Here is a 9,920-nt window from a genome sequence, read left to right as displayed (position 1 = left end):
TTATGTATGGTCCTTTCTTTTTTTTGGTTTTAGTGATAAATGTACGTTGCTTCAAAATGAGACAATTGTAGACGAAGCCGAGCATGTCTCTTTTATTCTTTTGGCGGCGAGCTATCGCTCTCGCCGGGGTTTGTTTACGTTGCAGCGCCGAGCGCTGGCAGTAGTATTGCGCGGGGCGAGGCTGCTTTTCGTTGCTCGCGCGCTGTAGCGTTGGCAGCAGGGACCTTATCAGGGAAAGTACAGGGAGCAGCCGTGACAGAGGGTCATGGCCTATTTAGCTGCCAACTTAATCGTAAGCTAGGAACAGCCGTGCTGAGTGGACAACCTTCGGCACTGATCGTTTCCATGTTTGGCACTACAGCAAGCGCCCACCAGGACTCTTGCTTCCATTCTAGGTTGATTACATTCATAGCTTCTTGCTAGTGAATTTTACGTTCAGACCTTTCCCGCTAGCGCTTAAGCCGCTTTGGGATTCACCCTCTCAAGACTGATTCAGGTCTATTCCATTTCAGAGCTGGTTCAACACATGACCAGTCAGTGATTGGACCCTAACTGGATTACTCGGGGCAGCGGTCTTGTCCGATCAAGGAAGTTAAACATTTTTGAGCTCGGTTAGTCCTAGGATGGGTGACTGCTGCGAACACCTAGTGCAGCTTTTTCCGATACGCACTTAACCAGCCGGTTGTGTACTGCTTTCAGAGCGCCCTCTTTCGCGGCTCCCTTTGGGGAGCTGCGGCTCTAAGTTTTTGCTCCTTCTGGCGCGGTCACCACGCTTGGCAGCAATTTCGGGAGTGGGGGTTTGCTGATTACCGAACCTGACGGTTCATCTTTGAGAAGAGGTCGCATTTTCGCCGAAACTGGAAGTTATTTCCTTTGGTTTCGGTGTTAAGTCATTTCCTTTGACTCTTCTTTGTGAGGAGTCTAGAAAATGCCAGAATTCGGTCCGGCATTTTGCCATGTCTCTCAGTAAACAAGGGAGAAGGCTTCTTGCCCCTGGTTTATTACGAACATTAACGTCTCCCACTTGGAGACTACGGTGCTGTGGCTTATCAATCAATCAATTACTCAAGCTCTAACCTTTCAGCGCTTCACTCCCCGGAGGGTGTTACTCTCGGTCAGACAGACAAAAGCCGCTAGACCCCATCACAAACAGAACTCTACAATCCACAGGTTTTTGCCCACACACACACACACAAACACACACACAGAGAAGCCGTATATATATATAGATGTATATCTATAAATATATAGAGATAGGTGAGAGTGTATTTTTCGCGTGGCTATAAATTGATTCGACCTTTTCACTTTGACAGTAAGAACAACTTACGGGTGCAAGGGAAGCGTTCTGGACAGCGCAGTGACATTCTAAAAATAGTTACTCAGAAACGGGAATTTGGGGTGAACGGCGCGAGACAGAGACAGACAGCGTGGCGGTTCACCACAATCACCTTTGAAGGCGAAGTCCTGTCAAACGGGATTGAGAATTTTAGAGCTTATTTCTTGGCCCTATATTATCTGCTGTGGCTTCTCACATGCCAGAACATACAGACAGACAAAAGCCGCTAGACCACATCACAAACAGAACTCTACAATACACAGGTTTTTGCCCACACACACACACAAACACACACACACACAGAGAAGCCGTATATATATATGCATATCTGTATCTATAAATATATAGAGATAGGTGAGAGTGTATTTTTCGCGTGGCTATAAATTGATTCGACCTTTTCACTTTGACAGTAAGAACAACTTACGGGTGCAAGGGAAGCGTTGTGGACAGCGCAGTGGACAGCGCAGTGACATTCTAAAAATAGTAATAGTAACTTAGAACTGAACGGGAAAGCCACACGAAGGAAGGGAGATAAACGCCAAACACTGGAGAAGATAAGGAAGAGTTACTTATAATGGTGAAATGAACACAAAAACGAAAATGAGTTCAGCGCTGCGCGCTGAGAGCACGTGTTGAAATATCTCATCGATGATATTGTGTCCGGGGTGTAGCTGAATACGGTGTCCAAATTTGAAAAAGATCCACCGAGAACTTTGGCGTTGTGATGTGGTGTAGCGGCTATGGTGTGTCGGTATGGGGGCCCGGGTAGCTGAGGTGGAACCAAAATAGCTGAGGTGGAACCAAAATCGGTTCCGCGCTGCGCGCTGAGAGCACGTGTTGAAATATCGACCAGGTTGTGTCGTGTCCCGGGTCTACCTGAATATGCCCACCAAATTTGAAGCAGATCCATCGAGAACTTTGGCCGTGCATCGCGCACAGACAGATACACAGACAGATACACAGACACACAGACACACAGACACTAGTCGTATATATATATAGATTGTACACAGAAATAAGGAGACAGTTCAAAGAGAAAAACAAGCAAATCACGCATTCACTCACAGCATCCTGACTCAAATGAAACAAAACTGTGACACTCACCAAATGATGTCTAGGTAATCCATATTGAATATAAGTCACATTTTCACAACAAAGTACCAACTGTACACCTATAAACATTTCCAAAAGGATTGGGAGGCTCCAGCCAGCCATTGTTATCAGTGCTGCCACGCCCCCTTGCACCTACACGATTCCGACATGTGCGTCTAGCACTACCACCCCGTGTAGTTTGCCGACTCGTACTAGCAACAACAGGACTGTTTCTTCCTCACTATCACTGCTATTATCGCTTTCTTCGGGCGAAAACGACACGTCGAAATCATGATCTACAGGATCCTCAAGATCCAACATCCGAAGAATCTCCTCCCGTGACAAGGCTCGCCTTCGATTCATTTTTTTTGTTAGAAAAAACCACGCAAATCTGCACTAATTTTAATCAGGGGGGAAGAGGAAACCACGTGTATCAAGGGAAACAACTCAATTTATTGCAATCTTCAAAAACCGGGAAACAATCACGAGTCGTGTACCTTGTATGACTGTTACTGAAAAATTCACCTCCCGTTCATGGGCGTGTCAGCACTGCTACTGATTTATTCACCTCCCGTCGCGAAAGTGTTAAGTCTCGGCCAACCAACTCTGACATCACATGGCTCAAAGAAGGGAAATCCCAGAACAATGGATACATTGTATTGTTTGTTTACCAGTGCAGACCAACTGTTTGTTTACCTGTGCAGACCTCAGCTTCTGGTGCTGATGAAGCTGATGCCATGCCATGAACCCTTGCAACCACGTCTGCTGAGTCTGGCCAGTCAACTCAAAGCTGGTGTGTACGTCTGTGTGTGTGTATGTGTGTGTTTGTGTGTATGTGTGTGTATGTGTGTGTGTGTGTGTGTGTGTGTGTGTGTGTGTGTGTGTGTGTGTGTGTGTGTGTGTGTGTTTGTAAGAATGTGTCTATCTTTATGTGTCTGTGTACATGTGACTATGTGTGAGTGACAGTGTGTGTGTTTTTGTGTGTATGACAGTGTGTGTGTGTGTTTGTGCGCACCCATGTTTGTACTGTTTGGGTGTATGTGTAGACGCGCACCTACCTATTGTGTTCACTCAGCATGTGTGTACCTCTTTGTTTGTTATTTACAGTGTGTTTCTGCGTGTGTTGAACAGGCCAGGGACTAACCATTGTCTGCAGTGTTTTGTGTGGAGATTTTTTCCAGCTCCATGAAGAAGCCAAAACTGCCAAATATGTGAGTGAAATTTTATTAGTGCAATCAATATGCTATCGTCAAATCAATGTACCGTTTTATGTCTATGCAAAAATGTAATTCTTCTGCTCAGTTCATAACAAGACATATAAATCTACTAAATCGAACTTGTCACACACACATACACGCACGCACGCACACACACACTCAAGCACATGAATCATGCACACACCCACGCATGAACTTACGCAGGCACGCACAAGCGTATACACAAAGTTATATATGTTTTAGGAACATACCATATATCTGCATTGAATATTTTACTGTGCTAGTGATTTTGGAATGTATAGCATTCATTTCAAAGGTAGAATTTCTTTATCTAGTGAGTTAATCTTTTTTTAGTCAGATTTGAAGTGTTCATATTATCTGATTTAAATCTGATTTATTTTTTCATATTCTTTTTAATTTTATTCTCAGAAAATGGTGATGTGCATGGAGCGTGAACAAGTGAAGGGATTCGCCAACGTGGTGGTGTCAGAGTCTACCAGCCTAGGCATTTGTCATGTGTAAGGTACCTGTTCTCTTCTCCATACAACACTCTGTGCTCAGGGGGAGAAGAGAGCTTCACATATATATTACATAACCAGGGATGGCAAAATCTCAAAATTGTAACTCGCTAGTCGGGCGATTAACTTCAAGAAATTCACTGGCCCGCCAGAAATTTCACCGACCCATAAATACCACATGACAAATTATGAGTTTTAGATTTCTTTACACAATTAAAACAGCGGGGACAAGCACAAGAGCCTCGTTTTTGTTTCACTAGAACATGACGATGATTTTGCAGATGACAGAAGTTCCTGTATCTGCAGTGTTGATATGGCTTTAAAACTCGATAGTACGACCAAAAGTTTTGCATTTGACCAGAATTTTAACTGGCAAGCCTAGCGAGCTGCCAGGCCGTTTATACTTGCCCGGCGGATTTTTTACTCGCCCCTGGCGATCGGGCCGACGATTTGGCCATCCCTGCATAACGCGTTAATTCTTTTGCATTCTTAAAGTAGGACACACACATTTGTTTCTCCGAATTCAGTCATTTTCCAACATTCCCATCCGTACTTGTCAAACAGTGGACTCAAAATTCCTTCTTGTTGATACAGGAATAATTCATTGCTTGATGCAATGCCATTATATAGGAGGTTATTTTAAACTGAAAAAAAGTGCTTTCAAGGGTCTGTTTTTCCTGTCTGTATTTCAATGATTGACTGCTGGGTGATGAGCAATGATTGACTGCTGGGTGATGAACAATGATTGACTGCTGGGTGAAGAACAATGGTTGACTGCTGGGTGATGAGCAATGATAATGATTGACTGCTGGGTGATGAACAATGATTGACTGCTGGGTGATGAACAATGATTGACTGCTTGGTGAAAAATAATGATTGACTGCTGGGTGATGAGCAATAATTGACTGCTGGGTGATGAACAATGATTGACTGCTGGGTGAAGAACAATGATTGGGTGTTGAACAAACAGGAGTGTTGATGATGCTGTGTTGAATGTTTTAAACAAGATCTACTCTCATTTAGAAAAGCCTGGCTCTTATATTCGCTTGATGTTCTTTGATTTTTCCAGCGCTTTTAATACTATACAGCCTCATTTAATGGCGGAGAAGCTTTTTAGCATGAATGTCCCAGCAGCAACCATCCTCTGGGTTATGGACTACCTGACAAACAGGCCACAGTATGTTAGGGTGGGGGGGCAATCAGTTTCAGACACAATCTGCACAAACACAGGGGCACCACAAGGCACAGTACTCTCACCTTTTCTTTTTTCTCTCTACACAGCAGATTTCAGAAGTTCTAGTGACTCCTGCCCCATAACCAAGTTTGCTGACGACACTGGACTGACCGGACTGCTGACTGTTGACGACGACTCTGACTACAGGCAGGAGGTAGATAGGTTTGTGGGGTGGTGTGAAAACAACTATTTAGAGCTTAATGTGGGGAAGACAAAGGAAATGATAATGGACAACAGGAGGGGGGAACATGTACACAGGGAGATAGTGATCAAGGGGGAGGTCGTAGAGAAGGTAGAGCAGTATAAGTATTTGGGGGTGATTATAGACAATAAGTTGACATGGAAACCAAACTCTGATGCCCTTGTGAAGAAACTCCACTCTCGCCTGTACTTTTTGAGAAAACTCAGGTCTTTTAACATCAGACAAGAAATCCTTCAGATGTTTTACACTTCAACGTGCAATAGTGTGTTGTACTTTGGCTCCGTGTGTTGGGGTGGCAACATCAACAAGCAAGACAGGGATAGATTAGATAAATTCATCAGGAAAGCAAGTGGGGTGGTAGGGAGGAAGCAGGACAATTTCACATCAACACATGAACGACGACTGACTGACAAGGTACAGAAGATTTTGGCTGACGACTCGCACCCACTCAGACCGGAATTTGACAGTAGACGGACAGACAGGAGCAACAGATTCAGACAACCAACCGCAAGATCCACACGCTACAGAAATTCGTTCATTCCATCTGCAATTCACATCTTCAATTCTCAGGTGGGGCGGTAGATGCTGGTGTTGTCGCTCTGATGCACGGGGTCAGTGTTCTGTATTGTTTCAGTATTGTTGATTTTGTTTTGCATTCTACTCTCTTAATCTTAGACAACATGTGATAACCGGCAAGGTGCTGACTTTCTTTTGTGCATTGTTGATGGTGAATGCATGTTAATTTATTTTTAATATACTTTCTTATGTGATAACCAATGTGCTATATTTTCTCAGGACAAAGAACAAATGTTTATTTTGAATGTGTTATGTATGTTATTATTACGGACACAAACGCTCAGCAATGTAATTTCTCTTTTAGAGATTAATAAAGTTATTGTATTGTATTGTATTGTATTGTATTGTATTGTATTGTATTGATTGACTGCTGGGTGATGGACAATGATTGATTGCTGGGTGAAGAACAATGATTGGGAGATGAACAATGATTGACTGTAGGGTGAAGAACAACGATTGGGAGATGAACAATGATTAACTGCTGGGTGATGAACAATGATTGACTGTTGGGTGAACAATGATTGATTGCTGGGTGATGAACAATGATTGGGAGATGAACAGTGATTGACTGCTGGGTGAAGAACAATGATTGGGAGATGAACAATGATTGACTGCTGGGTGATGAACAATGATTGACTGCTGGGATGATGAACAATGATTGACTGCTGGGTGATGAACAATGATTGACTGCTGGGTGATGAACAATGATTGACTGCTGGGTGATGAACAGTGATTGACTGCTGGGTGATGAACATGCAATGATTGATTGCTGGGTGACTTTGCTGTGTTTCAGGGTCCAGAGTGCAGGGCTGGGAGCTCTCTACCCCAACACCGTGGTCATGTGCTGGCCTGACCACTGGTTTGACTCCTCCAACAGAGAAACCTACAAGTCTTTCATAAGTAAGTGTGATATGTTGCCTGGTAGCTCAGTGGGTAGAGCACTGGTCATGCGCTGGCCTGACCACTGGACCCCTGTGTCACCACTTTGGCACGTAAAAGACCTTGGTCACTCTGCCATAAGTGCAGTTGGCTGATTACACCTAAACACCCATACACCTGGATAGCACAACTCGTAATTGTTGCTGCTAGCTTTCCACTGGGATGAAGCGACTCAAATTTCCTAGTAATGGGATAATGAAATATGGCATCTGTGTGACAGTATGTGTGTGTTTGTGTGCGTCTGTGTGTGTGTGTTTTTGTGTGTGTGTGTGTGTGTGTGATAATTTAGCTGTATTCATTCTTCTTCTCTGATTGCTGAAACTTGTGTCAGGTGTGTGTTTTATTTCCCTCTGTTTCTTGGACTAATCTGAGAAATGTGTCAATAGTTAACCCTTGTCTTGCTTATTTTCTGCACTCATAGTTGGGGGGGGGGGGGGGGGGGGGGGGGTGGGGGGTTGTACACTTGATTTTACCCTGTCCAACTGGGGGTCTACCTTTTTGACTCACATGCGAAGCAAAAGTGAGTCTATGTACTCACCCGAGCCGTCCGTCCGGAAAACTTTAACGTTGGATATTTCTTGGACACTATTCAGTCTATCAGTACCAAATTTGGCAAGATGGTGTATGATGACAAGGCCCCAAAAAACATACATAGCATCTTGACCTTGCTTCAAGGTCAAGGTCGCAGGGGCCATAAATGTTGCCTAAAAAACAGCTATTTTTCACATTTTTCCCATTTTCTCTGAAGTTTTTGAGATTCAATACCTCACCTACATATGATATATAGGGCAAAGTAAGCCCCATCTTTTGATACCAGTTTGGTGTACCTTGCTTCAAGGTCAAGGTCACAGGAGCTCTTCAAAGTTGGATTGTATACATATTTTGAAGTGACCTTGACCCTGAACTATGGAAGATAACTGTTTCAAACTTAAAAATTATGTGGGACACATGTCATGCTTTCATCATGAGACACATTTGGTCACATATGATCAAGGTCAAGGTCACTTTGACCCTTATGAAATGTGACCAAAATAAGGTAGTGAACCACTAAAAGTGACCATATCTCATGGTAGAAAGAGCCAATAAGCACCATTGTACTTCCTATGTCTTGAATTAACAGCTTTGTGTTGCAATACCTTGGATGACCTTGACCTTGGGTCAAGGTCACATGTATTTTGGTAGGAAAAATGTGTAAAGCAGTTCTTAGTGTATGATGTCATTGCTAGGTTTAGTTAAGGTCAAGGTCAAGCATGTGAGTCGTATGGGCTTTGCCCTTCTTGTTTATCATGATATTTCCACAACGTTTAAGCCACCAATTGGTTTGCGAAGAGGATGTCATCTTTCTGTGACATGTTTCTTGTTTTCCAGACTCGTTGCATTATGCTCAGACAGCCAACATGGCGGTACAGGTTGTGAAAGGCGTGCAGAAGTTCCCGTCCAACAGCGAGCGTCTGGAGGGCACCATCGACATCTGGTGGATCATGAATATCCTTCCTTAAGGTTTTAGCAGAGATACATAGTTTTTTTTTTGTGTGTGTGGAGCTTCTCTTGAAGGATTTGAAATCGGATATATAATACAGATCTTCGTACCTTCAAATGCAAGGGTGGAGTAGGAATTATACTTTGTTTTAGCATTGTAGTTCATTCAGTTGCTTTCAGATGTAATTGTATCATGTTGTAGACCTTATCTCTAAAAGCGGAAGGGGAAGCTGAAAACTTGTGAGACTGTGGTTTTGCTGGGACATGAAAGACATCAGGGACACTTGGTTTAGTCAGTGCAATAGATTGACTTCGAGGCTGAGTCCAGGAGATGAATGTCAATATCTTGTAGAAATTCCTGCTGGGTCAATTTGTCAACTGCTTGACTCATTGAGAGAGACATTGCCTCCTCTTATCTCGACTGTGAACCCCTATCATAGACGAAACCCACTTGAACGGGTCGTACCTCCACACAGAACTGAATTGTATAATAAGTCATTTGTTCCCAGCACTACCCGAACATGGAATTCTCTACCAGATAATATCAAATTAACAACATAAATTAGCCAGTTTAAACAGTTTTTATGTCGTTCAGATAGTAAAGTTCCTCCTCAATATTATTATGGCAAGAGAAAAGACGAAATTATACACTGCAGACTAAGATTAGAAATGAGTGATTTAAACGATAATATGGTGAAACGCCACTTAAGTGATAACCCGACTTGTCAGTGCGGATATCGAAATGAAAATGTTGAACATTATTTATTATTTTGTAGTAATTATGATGATGTCCGAAGACTAACTATACACACATTACCGAATGATCATCAAAATGTACAATGTTTATTGTTTGGTCTGCCAAACCTACGTTTTACCGAAAACATTGAAATATTCGAAAAGGTACATAGCTTTATAAGGTTAAGTGATAGATTTTGATTACCCTGTGGTCACCATGTCAATGATCCAGTATTTAATTATTGGAAGGTCAAGTTTTGAGTGAATCTTTTTATTAAAGATTTTTCTGTGTATTCACATGACTAACCTCAGCTTAATTAGTTTGTACGACAATGTAAATGAAATCTTTGCTGCTGCAGAAGCATTGATCTAGCAAGTCTGTGAAGGTCTCTCATCGTCTCTCTAACACCCCCCCCCCCCCCCCCCCCCCCCCCTCCTCCCCCGGGATCTCCCCGATATTGCAGTCCTTCCCGTCCCCTGTCACATCCTCTAATTCTTTTGCTGCATTTTTTCCTCTTTTTTGTGTGTGTGTGTAAAAATTGTATCTTGTCTGTCTTGCATTCTCATAAGAGTATAAGTGATTCTATGACCT

General features: G+C 42.9%; 2 protein-coding genes across 2 annotated transcripts in view; one reads left to right on the top strand and one right to left on the bottom strand.

The window, feature by feature from the left end:
• Positions 1-9,920, top strand: part of LOC138976027 (solute carrier family 12 member 5-like) — a 74,600-nt gene that overhangs the window by 45,997 nt on the left and 18,683 nt on the right. The window contains exons 13-17 of the mRNA XM_070348858.1: positions 2,948-3,221; positions 3,560-3,639; positions 4,075-4,163; positions 6,969-7,075; positions 8,483-8,601. Coding sequence (XP_070204959.1) covers positions 2,948-3,221; positions 3,560-3,639; positions 4,075-4,163; positions 6,969-7,075; positions 8,483-8,601 — 669 coding nt within the window. The remainder of the gene's footprint in view (positions 1-2,947; positions 3,222-3,559; positions 3,640-4,074; positions 4,164-6,968; positions 7,076-8,482; positions 8,602-9,920) is intronic.
• Positions 1,270-9,920, bottom strand: part of LOC138971102 (uncharacterized) — a 41,273-nt gene continuing 32,622 nt past the window's right edge. The window contains exon 2 of the mRNA XM_070343724.1: positions 1,270-2,508. The gene's annotated coding sequence lies outside the window, so the exon portion shown is untranslated. The remainder of the gene's footprint in view (positions 2,509-9,920) is intronic.

This window comes from Littorina saxatilis, linkage group LG1 (genome assembly GCF_037325665.1).
Source record: "Littorina saxatilis isolate snail1 linkage group LG1, US_GU_Lsax_2.0, whole genome shotgun sequence".
In the NCBI taxonomy this organism is placed as follows: domain Eukaryota; kingdom Metazoa; phylum Mollusca; class Gastropoda; order Littorinimorpha; family Littorinidae; genus Littorina; species Littorina saxatilis.
This window is presented reverse-complemented; position numbering and strand designations above follow the sequence as displayed.